Source organism: Xiphophorus couchianus, chromosome 14 (assembly GCF_001444195.1).
Source record: "Xiphophorus couchianus chromosome 14, X_couchianus-1.0, whole genome shotgun sequence".
Classification (NCBI taxonomy): Eukaryota; Metazoa; Chordata; class Actinopteri; order Cyprinodontiformes; family Poeciliidae; genus Xiphophorus; species Xiphophorus couchianus.
The window spans coordinates 18301486-18316244 of NC_040241.1; the positions used below are offsets into that span (position 1 = coordinate 18301486).

General features: G+C 41.4%; 1 protein-coding gene across 6 annotated transcripts in view; it reads right to left on the reverse strand.

Moving 5' to 3' along the window:
* Nucleotides 1–14759, reverse strand: part of LOC114157364 (dynactin subunit 1-like) — a 17319-nt gene continuing 2560 nt past the window's right edge. For 2 of the 6 annotated variants that reach the window (XM_028038278.1, XM_028038275.1), the window contains exons 2-32: nt 14646–14711; nt 14371–14565; nt 13530–13611; nt 13409–13440; nt 13159–13179; nt 12679–12702; nt 11776–11856; nt 10746–10898; nt 10607–10630; nt 9275–9472; nt 8745–8949; nt 8589–8667; nt 8310–8469; nt 8121–8225; nt 6687–6878; nt 6487–6603; nt 6227–6379; nt 5990–6150; nt 5601–5769; nt 5273–5341; nt 4931–5143; nt 4663–4824; nt 3696–3827; nt 3496–3621; nt 2841–2983; nt 2601–2764; nt 2364–2482; nt 1424–1619; nt 1195–1268; nt 507–596; nt 1–429 (exon numbers count right to left, since the gene is read on the reverse strand). In XM_028038278.1, coding sequence (XP_027894079.1) covers nt 292–429; nt 507–596; nt 1195–1268; nt 1424–1619; nt 2364–2482; nt 2601–2764; nt 2841–2983; nt 3496–3621; nt 3696–3827; nt 4663–4824; nt 4931–5143; nt 5273–5341; nt 5601–5769; nt 5990–6150; nt 6227–6379; nt 6487–6603; nt 6687–6878; nt 8121–8225; nt 8310–8469; nt 8589–8667; nt 8745–8949; nt 9275–9472; nt 10607–10630; nt 10746–10898; nt 11776–11856; nt 12679–12702; nt 13159–13179; nt 13409–13440; nt 13530–13611; nt 14371–14565; nt 14646–14687 — 3819 coding nt within the window. In that variant the 5' untranslated portion in view covers nt 14688–14711 and the 3' untranslated portion in view covers nt 1–291. The remainder of the gene's footprint in view (nt 430–506; nt 597–1194; nt 1269–1423; nt 1620–2363; nt 2483–2600; nt 2765–2840; nt 2984–3495; nt 3622–3695; nt 3828–4662; nt 4825–4930; nt 5144–5272; nt 5342–5600; nt 5770–5989; nt 6151–6226; nt 6380–6486; nt 6604–6686; nt 6879–8120; nt 8226–8309; nt 8470–8588; nt 8668–8744; nt 8950–9274; nt 9473–10606; nt 10631–10745; nt 10899–11775; nt 11857–12678; nt 12703–13158; nt 13180–13408; nt 13441–13529; nt 13612–14370; nt 14566–14645; nt 14712–14759) is intronic. The other 4 variants (XM_028038279.1, XM_028038276.1, XM_028038277.1 and 1 more) reach the window with 4 other exon arrangements.

The window sequence follows — 14759 nt, forward strand, 5'->3', positions numbered from 1 at the left end:
AAAGTTCAAGTGAAATGCTTTTAATTCAGAATTACTACAAATACAAATGTATTCAAAGGTTGAAGAGACAAGAAAAGTTGACTTGAACATGTTGGCAAAGCCTCAAAGTTTAAATGAACACATCTTCATAACGTGACATTCTGGAGTCTGGCATTAAATTATAAGAATTAGTGCTTGAAACTTTGCTTTAACAGGACACAGATTCCTGAGCGTAGTATTGAAAAGAAACAAGAATGCTAAGGAGAAGTGCTGGGTAGAGTGGGAGGATCTTCAGCACTGGTAGCACTGGTTTTAGACCATGAGGAGGTTGTGCACTTGCTGCAGCTGCTGCTGCGACAGGACTAGGCGGTGGACTTGCTCCTGACCGCGGGTGCACGGGATGGCAACGCGACCCACAAAAACCGTTCCTCCTTGCTTCTCTTCCTTAGCCTGAGAAAAAACACAAGTGTTCAATCCAGATGCGCACAGAGGAAATCTGTTTCTAAAAGCGTTTACTGTAGCTGTACCTTAATGAAGGAGGACGCTGGGAATGTGGCGAAGTCGGAGGAAGCCTTTGCTCCTGGCTGGTTTGAAACCACATGTTCAGCCACCTCACCCTGAAACAAAAGTTTCAATCAGTGAATACGTTTTGGGATGTTTTCACACCTGACGGGTGTCTATGGCACTTTGGTCAAAGTTGCAACGTTTGTTACACTTTCAGCTGGTGCGATTCACTTTCACATGAACAAAACCTTTCGAGCAACCAGTTTCCCCCTCGCCTGTGGTGGCGCTGCACCAAGGACCACTGAAGGAAACAAAACCTGAGACATGGAGCGCAACTTCCCCAACGTCATGAAATGCAAACAAAAATGTAATAGCGTCACATTTTAGCGGTTGTATGATATCTCCTGTCTTTGGCAAAAGACCATAAGTAATTTCTCCTGCTAGCCCTAGACTCGCATGTTTGTTTTGGTTGTATTTGCCAAGAATGTCCTGCGCTATAGTTTGCTTCCTGCTTTTGGAGCAGTTTGCGATTTGATTGGAGTTCACATATGTATTCGAACCATGGCAGAATTTATTTACACCTCCCCAAACGAACCAGAGTTTGTAGGCAAACGGACTAGAGTTCCATCATGGCGGACCGAAAAGGGCTGGTGTAAATGGACCCTTAGATTTCTCTTAGGCAAGACGTGAGCATAAGCGTGCAAGAGGTACCTGTAGTTTGTCCAGGGCGTCTTTGAGATTCTTCAGACGAGCCGTTTGCTCCAGCAGCTGAGCGCTGGCGCTAACTATCAGACCGGAAAGAAACCAAGAACGTTTTCACATTGTTGCATTAGAATCACAAACTTCAATGCATTTTATGTAGCAGAAAATAGTTTTCAATAGCTACATATTAGTGTTTGAATCTAAGATGAAGTGGAAAACAGTTCTGTACGTCAGTTACCTGCTGTCTTCCCTGTGATGTCCACCACCTTAACCTCTGCACTCAGCTTCAGCAGGGTGGCCAGCAGCTGGTCGGTCCTGCGGTAGATCCCCGTGTTCAGTCCCTCTGGAGATGATGAGCTTTCTTTGGACACCTGTGGGAGTTTTGGAGGGCAGAGTGGAGGCAGGGACGCGAGCTGAGCCTTCATCTTCTCCGCCTGTCAGCCAAATATACAGAAAGTGGGTCGTTATACCAAAAGCTTGAATTTAACACGAAGATATATTGCTGAGATTTTAAAAATAAAATCTCTGATTTTTTTCATACTAGATCTGATACATTTTTTTTTCTTGCTTTCTTTTCTAAAAAGGAAATTACAAATGATAGAAAATATCTTCAACAGTAGTTTTTATTTCAATCATCCTTTCTGTGAGTTGTACAATGGAGTGCTAGTGTCAGGGTGAGAATTTTTCAAGATTATTATTATTATTACAAGAATAGTGGTATTAGCAGATTAAACACAAAATGTTACCAGAAGAACATCTCAACATTACGAGTTGTTCTATTGAGAAAAAAAGGTTTAATAATTAGTTTTAATTTTCATGTTGGAGTTTTAATAACATTATGACTATTCTTTTATTTTGACTGTATTCTTATAACACTGACTTTGTTTTTGGAAAAAATAAAAACAAATCTTAATGTGACCCTAATATTTTGTTGTAGAGTTGCCCTGAATTCAAAGTACAAATAAACAGAAACTAACACCTGGTTGTCAAAACAGATGGCTGACCTGAGCAGGATGACATCACTTTGAACTTTGAACCACAGAAACCAAAGGAGTGTATTGGTGGAAAAGAAAAAAATTCAGATTTTCCAAAATCTTCAAAAGCCAAAATTTTGATTAGTCAATGAAATTGATCTATTGCTCACCCGTACTCGGATATTAAACTGAAACTGAGTTTACCTTGAGCCTGTTGTTTTCATTCTTCAGGTATTTAATGCCCAGTCTCTGGACCTCAAGCTGCTGTCGGAGGAGAGGGGAGTCCACCACCTGCGTTGGCCCTGCCAGGGTTGCAGGCAGACCTGCAGGAGAAAAGAAATGTTGAAAATATTTATTCTGACATTTTCTAAACGTAAACAAGCCTGTCAAATTTGACCAAAACCTCCTGTTTCAGAGAATAAAAATGAAACGAGCACAAACTCGCAGATCCCTGAACGATGGAGGCGATTCCTGAACCCGGAGAGCCTCTCAGCCCTTCAATCGTCATCTTTGACTGGTTTTGGATGCGTTGCTTCAGCTCAGCCTTTTCTGCCTCCAGCTGGTCGATATCCGCCTGCAGCGCGTCCATCGTCTCCTCAAACTCCCTGCACACAGAGGAGGGAGAAGGTAAATAAGATAGATGCAAAAAAAAAAAGTTGCCGAGTTGAAATCCTTCCTTACTTCTCTTTCTTCTTGAGCAGGGCGAGATTGTCGTCGAGTTTGGTCTGAATCTTCTCCACGCGTTCGTCTGCGTCCTTGGTGGACGTGTCCAGCTTCTTCTCCAGGAGGCTGAGGCGGACGTTGGCTTCGCTCAGCTCCTCGCCCTGGGAAACAAGGACAGTCACAGCTCTTAGTGGGTTGCAAAAGTTTTGATACCTCCTGTAGTTCATTGGGATTTTGAAGTTTCTCTGATTCTTTGTATAGTAGCTCAAACTGAGTCAGTGTCTCCACAGCATGATGCTGCCACCACCATGTTTCACCTTGAACTGATAGTTTTGCTTTGCATGTCGACCAAAAAGTCTAATTTTGATCTGATCTGACCAGATTACCTTCTTAAACATGTTTGCTGTGTTTCCTCTACGTTATTTATGGCAGACAGCTAAAATGACTTTTTATGGATTTCAACAATATCTTTCTATTCGTCACAGCTTCACAGAGGCCAGTTCTGTGGAGTGAATCACTGAGTGCATTCACACCAGCCCTATTTGGTCCAATTTGAACGGATCAGAGTTCAATTCCCCTGATTGTCCAGACCTTTTCTGCAGGTCTGGTGTGGTCGATCACATTAAAAACTCAAGTTAGTGGCTGTATAATGTGAAAAGGAAACATCTGTCACCTTAATCTTGAGGGATTTCTTGAGCTCCTTAATGACGGTTTCTCTGTCTTCTAGTTTAACTCCCAGACCTTCTGCGTCGGTCATCTCCGCTCTGACAATGGCGGCTCGCTTCTCCACCGGCGGAGCCTGAAGAAGCGGATGAAGTTTAGGATGAACAACAAGCATGAGCTTAGATCGCTCACTGCATTGACTCAGAATACCTTTCCTTGTGGTTTCTCAGCATCATACTCTCCTTCCTGCATTGCGGTAGCCATCTTGTTCATGGTTGTGATGACGGAGCTGCAGGACTGCCGCAGAAGCTCTGGGCCGTTCACACCCTGGGAGCCAAATACCTTAGAGAAAATGTGTGTGTCAGTGATAGTTTAGTGGAGGAATTACCAATATAATTTGGATTTTAATTCTTTCACAAACTATTAGGAGAAAAATCACTTTTCATTTGTAAATTCTTTTTATAAATACAAATCTTGACATAGGCTTGGGCAATAAATTGAATTTACTGATTAATTGAATTTTTGAAGATGAAATTTTTGCCCTCCTTGGGCTTCCATAGTTCAGAGTTATATCCGCGTGCTCAAGGCCGCCATCTTGTTTGACAAGTGTGTTTTAGAGTTTGTGTATTTGGAAATCGCTACCATGAAATTTAGGGCCAGGCTACAGTTTTTTTTTATTTACAAGAATAACATTTGTAGGATTGTAATTTCACAAGAATAAAGTCGAACAACAATTAGGACAAAATATAGGATAAAACAAGGATAAAATAATTCTATTCTATTACCAGAATAGAATGGTAATATTTGGAGTATAAAGAAGTAATTTTGTAAGAGCTCCAAAACAAAAAATTTAAATGAGAAAAGTTAAGTAGCTTGTGAAGTTATACTTTTACTTGTAATTTTAAAATTTTTTGGGGGGGTAATATTATGACTATACTATAAAATTTCCTAAAACTTTGTTGCACAATTGACAGAAGAAATGACTGAAATGAAACCCACTTTTTGAAAATATTTTCTGTCTTTTGTAATTTCTTTAAAAAATAAAAGCAGGAAGAAATAGATTAAAATTGAATGTGGTATGAAAAAATTTTAGATTTTATTTTTGAGTCACATCGCCCAACCCTGCCTTGACATGGTTGTAGTTATGATGCAAAATATAAAACTGCGTTGTGACTACCTGCTCTGCAGCTTTGTAAGTGATGTCCTCCAGCTTCAGGGCGCTGAGGCCCTCCTGCTCTGCCAGCGGAGCCACCATTTGAGCCCCGGCTGCAGCCACTTCCTGCAGAACCGCCACCACACGGGTCAGCTGACGCCTGCACTCCGTCAGCGACTCGGACACCTGGTGAATGATGCAGGAAAATGCATCAAAAACAGCGTTATTGTATACATTTAGGAAGGCATCAGTGACGTCCTCTGGCTGATGATCGTCCTGCATCTTTCTGCACCTGTGACCCGAAGCCGAGGGCAGCAGGGACTCCAGCTACGTCTGTTCCAGGCATACGGCGCCGGATCTTCTTACAGAACTGTCTGATGTCTGAGCAGGAAGTGTCCAGGTCCTTCAGGAGGACGGCAAGGCCTGAGCTCTCTTGTCCTGCTGCCAGGAACGCACGCAGGCGCGCCACCTCTACCCCCATGCAGTCCAGGGCTCCCTGGGTGAACTGAGGTAAGAGGGCAGAAAATTACAAACATTTAATAATATTGTTTTATTGATAAAACTGCTTGCAAAATGCATTTGTCATCAATTTAAATTTCAAAACTGTACTTCTTATGAATAAGAATTGAAGTACCTTAATGTGATCAACCAGCTGCACGGTGCAGTCCTCATCCTGATCTGCCAAATGGACGCTATACAGTTGCTAGGAGACGAAACGCATAAAATATGTTTGGTGTTGGTATAATTCCACTTGGATGACAATTTTTATGTCTAACTTTATTAAATAAAACAAACCATTTACAGATAAACAATAGTTTAAGAGCAGGGATGTCCAAAGTGTGGCCCAGGGAACATTTCCGGTTCATGGACTGATTTTGTGCGGCCCCAAAGTGCAATTCAAGGATGATACAAATCGTGAATCTTTAAACATGATGGGGGTTTGTTGTTCGACTTGCTCCTACCTGGTAGTATTTGATGGCCTTCGTAAGGGGTTCCACCTGAACAGTCTCATCCAGTTGATCTTTATGCAGCAAGTCAATGAAGTAATCCAGTGAGCGCTCATGGAAGCTCATTTCAGAGTAAAGCGTTCCCATTCGTTTGAAAACCTCCACGCTGCAGGAGTTCAGAGCCCTAGAAACCAAGAAACAGGTGAATAGAAAATTACAGAGACCATTGAAACTAATGAGTTAGCAGTACTGGAGAATGTTGTTTTGTTGCAGCTCATTCTGCTTTCACCCCCAAAAACACTTGGTAAGATTTTGGGTTTTTTACAGTGTATCTGGTCTAGAGCCAGCTTGTTTATTATTTTTGATACTGCAGAGTTGTTAGTCAGATGTATCTATGTGCTTACTGCTCGTATTTGTGCAGAGTGGCCTGCAGCAGGCCGAGGGAGTAGACCAGTCCTGAGGCGAAGCTGCGCTGCTCTCCTGGTGACCCTCTGAGCGCCGTTCCCTGGCCCAGACCGCCGCTCAGGTCGAACTTCTCATGAGCCTGTTTACTGATCAGCTCCGCCTTAGCAGGAGAGAACGCACCGGTTAACAAAAACAAGATGGCTGCAAATCAAAGTGAATGTGGTGGCGGTTCGTACCTTACAGATGAGTCTGGGGATGAGCAGCAGCACCAGAATGCAGTCGTGGTCTCCACCGTGACGGAGGAAGGAGTCCGGCATGAAGGAGGTGAGCAGCGAAACCTGTCTGTTCGCCTGAGCCACCTCCATTTTCCTCAGCTCCATCTCAATGGCCTGAACACACACACACACACACACACACACAAACACACCCATTTTAGATTAGAATGTGAGCCAACATCACAGATAATCTCAGATTATTAATTAATCTGATCTCAAACCTTCGCATAGGCTTTAGTTTCAGCAAACTTGATCTTGAAGTCGAACAGCTCAGCAGACGGCTGTTGGGTTTGCTCTGTGTTTGCACTCTGCTGACTGACCAGCTCCCTGTTGGATTCCTAAATGACCAAACAACAATTTACCGTTAATTCATCATTTCACATCACTACACACCGTGCTGAGTTTCTCCGTTTCCACCCACCTGAAGCGAGGAGGTGAGCTCTCTGTATTTACTGATGGTGTGCTGGTAGTCGGCCACAGTCTCCTGAGCAGCTTCCACCTTCTTCTCTGCCTCTCGAACCTTCGCGGCGCTCAGGTCCAGCTGCTCCCTCAGCTCCATCTCCGTCTCTCTGGAGTTTTCCTGCAGCTCATCGTTCATTTCATTGATGGCTTCCTGTCAATTCGGGAGAAAATTAACTAGAAACAAAGCATTTTAACGGCTCACTAGCTAAACCCTAATGATTGTTTACACCCAACGCTCATCAGATTTAATCTGAACGAAAAAAAAAAAACATCGGCCTGACTTTCTCCTCCAGGTCGAGATTCTCCTCAGATGAATTGCTGTGAATTTTATTTTACCATTTTTACCACTAGTTTAAGTTTAATTAGTAATAAGTAACCTTCTTTTGCATACATGCTTTTATTTCGACCTTAATAGACCTCTTGCAATTGGAAGGTTGTAAATCCGATTCCAGCTACCAGATCGCTTTTGCCTGCTGTGTGAACATAGCCTTAGTGAGTGCAGTTGGGTCAATATGGTTCTCATGGAAAGTGCTGTAAAAATTTCAGTCTATTTTATCATTTATGTCGAAGTGTATCACAAAGTTTCACTGTGGAAGTCAAAGTTAGCATCATTAGGAATTTTCAAAAGAAGCATGAACACTTTTCTAGCAACAGTCCAATCTATGTAAAGGATATTTTTAAAGTCTAAGTCTAAAGTGAAAATATTCTCATCACAGCTTTTAGCATATTAACATTTAGGATATTCCTTTTGCAATGATTTTTTGTATATAAAGGGGCTAATATTTTTAAAAATAACTTTGAAATAGGCCAACAAGCACTTTTCACACAGGTTTAGTTCTGTTACTGATGTGGAAATCACTCTTGCAATCATCCAAAAAAATAAAAATAGGCTTTTATTTTGAAAGCCCAAACACATTTCAGCGCACCTTTTCCACCAATAAGAGATTTAGGTGAGACTTAAATACCTATTTTTATTGGCTCAGAATAAATTTGAAAAAACAAATTAATTACATGGTCTTTTTTGTTTGTTTTTTTTTTCTTCCGTTTTTTTCTCCGAAGAGTTTTTGCGGTGCTAGTGGCTCGTTTATTTTTGCGACAATAGGCAAAAAGAGGGCGAGGAGAGGGGGGAGGACATGCGGCAAAGGTCGCCGGGACCGGGAGTCGAACCAACGACGTCCACGTCAAGGACTAAGGCCTCCAAACGTGAGGCGTGCTAACCCCCTGCGCCACCACAGCTCGCCCCAAATTAATCACATGTTGATTAACATTTCTTAAATATATTTTAAAAGCATCATTTTCTATGGATTTTAGACAGTGAGAGATTTTACTTTCATTTCCTGAGTGTAAAAGCAAAACCATAATTTGTGAACATTTTAAAAACAGCAGAACTGACCAGGTCAGTGACCGTCTCTCTCATCTCCCTGACTTTCTCCTCCAGGTCGAGGTTCCTCTCAGTCAGCGTCTCCACCATCTCCTCTGATCCCAGAGCAGCGTCCACCTGGGAAATGTTTGTGCAAACACAATTATAAATGTTCACTTCACACAGAAATCATCCGCTCTCTAAAAGCAGATGCTGCTCCACCTGCTCCTTCAGTTCATCCACTGTGGCTTCAGCCTGTTTGAGTTCTTCCTGCAGTTTTTCCTTCTGAGTCCTCAGAGTCTCCAGCTCCGTGTTCTTCTTCTCCATCTGCTTCTGCAGCTTCACGTGTTCCTGTTTCTCTGAGGCCGACAGGTCGCGCATCCTGAGTAAAAACAAGAACAGTTCTCAACATTTAGCTTAATCTATTCTGACTCAAGTCGTGCTACAGGAAAGACTTAAACATTATTTCTTCTCCTGTTAAGATTTTTTATAGGTTATTACCTGACCAAGGCTTCCTTCAGCCTGCTGTTCTGCTCCTCCAGCTGTTTGACTTGATAACTGGAGGCAGCTCCATCTGTACCTACCAAGGTAAAGGATACAGAGTTAAATTAAAGTCACTCTGAGGCTCAAGGTCATTTAAAGCAGCTCCTCTCCTACCTTTCTCTGAGATCTCATGCCGGAGGATCTCCAGGTCCATAGAGAGCTCCTCTACTCTCTCCTTCAATGAGTCCACCTCCACTTGCAGCGACTCCGCTCGCTCTTCAGCCATCTCTTTGTCCAGGGTTGCCATCTCGATGGCGTCCGCCGTATCTGCCATCTCCTCCATGTAGCGGTCTTTGGCCTCCTGCGCCTCCCGGGCTTCCTACGAAGTCACAAGGTAAAAACAAACTGTGTTTCAGTTATTTCATTCATTACAACTTAGTCAACTACAGTGGTTTGAAACATGAAATATCAAAGTGTGTCACATTGAGGTTTTCTAATGAAGACTAACAAAATAGTGACGATTTAGACAGGAAGAACTGAGACTAATATAGGGGAGTGACTCTAAAAACACATCCAGAACTATAATAAAATTATTTATCCCTACAAGAAAGTCCAACATAAATTGGTGGTGACATGACCAAATCTGAAAATGGTGTGAATTCTTTTTAGATAATGTTATGAGGTAAAATGAGTCCATAAAACACCTTTTTGGCCTCTTTGAGCTGCTTCTGCAAATCTGCCTGCTGCTCCTGTATCTTGGTCTTCCACTCCTGCAGCTGCTCCAGCTGGATCTTGTATTTCTCCAGCTCCTTCAGCTTGGCCTTGTCCTCCGTTCGTTTTATCTTCAGAGTCTCCAGCTTTTCCTCCAGATCCTTTACGAGAGCTCGCAGCGAGTCTTCCTCCTGAGAAAGAAACAAAATTACGTCACTGTAGGACTGAAACGGAATAACAGCAAGAGACTGTTATTATTAGGTCCCACCATTAAAAAAACCCTAAGTGAGTCTTTCAACCCTTGAAGATGAGGGATGTGTGGATGATTTGTCCTTGAAAGTGGAACAATACATGCTCACAATTGACACGATGCCACAGCAAGATCGCTCAAACTCCGACAAACAAATAAGATTATCATGGTGAAGGTTGTGAAGCTCACTGCTTTACCAGAGACATTTGGCGAGGCTTTTTTTTTCTTTACCTTATCAGTCACCATGAAGGCAAAGAAGATAAAAGAAAAAAAAATTGATGAAACCATACATCAGGTCAGTGAAGAAGAAATTAATTTGATCTAAAAAGATTCCAAATAAGGAGTGCTAAATCGTTTGATCAAAAAATGTATGTCGATAAAAGTAGCAAGTATTTGAACATTGAAGGCTTTTGCCAGCACAATTTGTGGAATGTGCAGCAGAAAATATAATCTGCGATGACTTTTCTGGGATTTAGGCAGAGGGAATCCAGACATGACGTTGTGTGGATTCCTTGAATATTTGTACCACATGCCTGAAAACTTACTACATTACAAAGAAACTGTACTAATTTGTAGCCAGAGCTCACAATCATTGTTTTGGAACCAGCCTGATGCAATAACCTTTGGTTTAACTACTATGCTGTAATGGTGACAAAAGAAATTCAGATTTACTTGCAGTTACTTTTATACAGATGAACATGTAGCAATACTGTCAATCACAGTCATATTCAGCTGTATTTATTGATTTAACTTTGTTTTGCAGACCTTAAATGATCTCTTATTACACTGACAATGTTTAACAACGTTTCTCAATTAATGAGAAAGCTTAAGAACTTTGTCGGAGGTAAAGGTGGGTTCAGTCCCTCCAGGTAAGGGGCGTTTCATGCCCGGAAAAACTGCGACTGCCAATCAGTTGCTGACAAACACACTGAACTGATAGGGAGGCGGCATCATGTCAATTAAATGCAAGGAGTTCTTAGATGTTGTCAGATGTTTTGCTCTGGACACATCTGAGTTACTCTGAGTTTGGAAGAAAACTCATGCCAGCATGCATGAAGCCATAATAGAACTCTACCTGCTTGGAAATGGCAGGTTCCACCTGCTTGAACAACAACATGGATGAAATGCAACAGAAATTAAACACAATGAGGAGGATGGAGATTAAAAAAAACAATGAAATGTGTGACGATTAAGCACGACCCGGTTCTTCCCACCTTGCTGGGAGTGACTGGAGCTTGAGGAGCCACAGATGAAGGAGAGCTGCTTGGCTGAGGTGTAACAGGGGCAACCAGTGCCACCTGCTGGGAGGACAGGCTCACCTCACTGACATCTCCAGGCAGAGAGGCTAGAAGGCTCTCACGAGATGCCTGTTAATGGAAACAGGTGTGTTAAGAAAGGTAATGAAGGGAAAAGGTTTATAATTGGCTATTTTAGACCTATGGTGAGCATCTTGGAATGACTCAGTGAAGACAACTCTTTAGCCGTGTTTCCACCAGGAGAAGAACTATCACTTCCCAAGTTTGGAAGAAAACACACTAGCTGCGTTTCCATTGACCACAAAATGGCGCAAATTGGTATTAACGAAACTAAACTTGTGTCTGGAGAACACAGCAATTTTTAAAAAAAAACTCAAGTTTTTTCTTAAAGACTATGCGCTATGATTAGGTGGTTTTTGATTGGTGTATTTTTGCAAAACAGCAATGAAAACATTTTTCACATCACGCTAGTTTGTAAACAGCTGCAACGTGCTTGTTTGCAGGTACTGGCCTCTTTGGACAATGCGCAGCTGAGTCCACAAGAGGTCTCTCAGCATAGCACAGTTGATCAAAAGTTCAGATGTGTTGAATCAGTAGCTCTTACGTAAAAACCACAAACTACAACTTCCCGTATACGTTGCATAGCCGCTCCAAAGCGTGAATGAAAAGCTGACCTCTCCTCTGATGGCTGAGTGCTATTGCTGTGGCTGAAGTATCAATATATCGCATGTAAGTGTTTACGTCAATGATTTTAAATGACTTCATGTGTGATTTAAACTGCATTTCTTGTTTTATGTAAATGCCACAATTGCGAAATTGTGTTGTTTTGACTATCGGATAATACTGAAAAGGTTTTGCGCACATTTGTAATGGAAACGCAGCCACACACTCCAAAACACCAGTGCAGGACAAGAAAGAAATGTCATTGTTTTCACACCGACCACCTTGTGAAGCGACACGACAGGTGCCTGATAGAAAGAGAGCGTACCCGGAGCTTTATGGCGGGGCGGCTGGGACGAGGCAAGAGGGAGGGGAGGGAAGTAGCAGGCGAGAGACCTGGCATGCTCCACTAGCAGAAGACGATTAGAGAGTGTTAGCTACAGGCTAGAGCTTATCATTACATGGCTTTATTGATAATAATGTCAACCCGTTGTGTTAGAATATACTCACCATCCTTATCTAAAGATAATATGACAAACATTCCATTGTTTGAAGGTAAAATAAGTGTTTTAGGATAGAATCCTAAACTAGAACATGAGAGATGTCCTGACATCAGTTTTCACATAGAGGGGTCTTTTTAAAAACCAATATCGTTTAAAAAAATCATATCAGAGCGCTGTGATGGGGTAAAGCGGTGGTACTCGGATATCACAATTGCCTGATTTCATGCTACGCTATGCAGACGCTCAGTCTGCTCTGATAAAAGCTGATTGAACGCGGCATTGACTGTGGCGAACCTGTCGAGAGCTAAACCGACGAGTATTTTGTGATCAGTTTGGTTAATAATTATTTGACCACTTGGTGTAGCTCACAAAATATATATAAAAATTCAACCCAAGATTGTCGGGCGATAGAACACCGCGGTACGTAGTAAATTTCACGTCCCAATGCATGCGGAATATTATAAGTAAAGCACAGACTTCTTAATTAACTATTTATTTTTCTTGATATTCCACACCCGGAAGCAAAATATCTGGATAAAAATAATAAATAAATGTTACAGCCAAATCTAAAAAGTGACCCAACTATTTTCATGCAATCTGGATTTCATTTCTGTTTCTGTTTGAAAATGGAACTCCTGCTTCATTACAGCAAACATTTGCTCTACAAAGAAAGTTCCCACATCTTTGTCGTTAACCTCAGCTGTCCCGTCTGCCTTGAAGGAGCTCACCTTTGCAGAGCGGCGGGTAGAGGACTGGGAAGGAGGAAGAGAGTTGAAGGAAAGGCGGATTCACACACACACCCACAAGCAAGGAAACAGGCACACACACATTCAGCAATGAAGGACAATAGAAGATTAGAAGCAGGTAAACAGCATATTAATCAATGTTGAGTTATACAGACTGATCACAAGTTGCTGCATGCATAATTTAGTACCCTTTGAGTGGTGATCTTTAGATTTAAAGCAAAACAGACAGAAAACATGAATTCATGCAGCAACATCCAGAAAAAAAGGTGATGGCAAAGGTTTAGTGTGGACAGGAGCCACCACTGGAACTATAAAAAACCAAGGTGGGAACAACAAGAATGCTTTTACGTCCGTGCAAGTAAAAAAAGAAAGAATTGCTCAAAAGAAAGAGATTAATTACTAAGTTAGTATGATAAAGAAAAACCGAGGCGAAGCAAAAGCGCTGAATTCAAACATCAATACCTTTTTAACGTTCGCTGGTGTCTGCAAACAGTTTTGAGAAAAACATAGAAGTCAAACTAAACGCTGACTGCTGACTTGGACATTTTTTCTCAGATGAAAATTCAGATATGGGACTTACATCATTTCAGCATGTTGTATTACTTTTTCACCTTCAACATGCTCAAACTAACTGAATTTCCAAAGAGTTAAACACTTAACTTTCTATATACAACAGGAAATAGAAACAATGTGGATACATTTCCTTTATTACCTGCTTTGTTGTTTTGGGAGTCTCAGGAATGTCTGGAAAGACAAATGATGACCTTTGTATTCCTTCTGACATTAATGTTTCACAAACGTCCCCATTGGAGATCTGTGTGGTCGTTTCTCACCTTTTTGTTTGAGCGTCTTTGCCAAGCTGGCGTCAGGGGTTTCTGGTGAGGTGGCAGCGGAGCCGTCATCAATGACTTGGATCTGCAGAGATAAACAGGTAGAGAAGATTGTTTGTGACTGATTAACAATGCTGAAAGAAGTGAGATAATTTGTATAAAATTACAAATTAGAAAATCCTTTTTTATACAGAAGTATTAGAGATATTGACAGTGAAAGTGGCCCAGGGAGAAAGGAAACCACAATAAATATATATATTACTAATTTGTGTTGCACTTTTTATAATTATAAGTTTAACAGAGAAAATAAATGTAGTCATTATTAAAATATAGAATTTTTCTATTTGTTTATTCATTGTACATGAATTTAGTTTATTATTATTGATTATTTAAATAAGCTGATTTGTTTTTTCCACAGAACTTATCTGTCATCTGAACTATCTGACCTGTACGACAGCAGCACAGGACAAACTGTCAACAGTTTTATGTCAAAATTCATTTGAAATTTAAAGACCTCAAATAGAATCTCTATTATACCACTGTCTTTGATCAGTGTCAAAAATTAAGAAATTTACAGTATTAAACCTTGCAAAAGCTAAAAAGTCATGCTTTTGCAATTAACTTATCAAACGGGTATTTTTGGCTTATAGGGACATGAAATAAAAAAGAACTATATTTTTATTTTAGAAAAGAGGCCCAATTTTCTTGTTTTCAGCTGTTCAGCAGCAAAATACCTGATTAATCTGAAATTCTCCTTTTAGTTTCACAAGATGAAGTGCTCCTCATCTGAAAACTAAACACCCTGGAGGCACCCCCTGCTGGTGAGTAATGGTTCATTACTAACCTGGGAAGACCGGACAAATATCCCGTGATTTTCCTCACAGCTGAAGTAGCGCTTCCCTTGCACGATGCCATCGTTCTTCCCTTTGGGCTCGTCCAGAATGATGCCGACCCATTTGCCCGAAGCAAACAGGGTGGCACCAATGTAGGCAACGGTGCCTTGCTGGCCCTTACCAGTCACCTCGACTTTGGAGCCGATCTGAAGGAATAATGGAAGTAATTGATCTCTGAGGAAGTCTGAATTTGCTTTCCTTTATGGCTTCTGAAAAAGCAACCTACCTTTGGAGGTTTAACACTCTCCACTGATCCGGTGCTGCTCATTCTGCTGATCAATGGGCTGGTCAGCTGAGGGGAAGATTACAAATATAAGGGAAGAAAGTTGATTAGCCATAG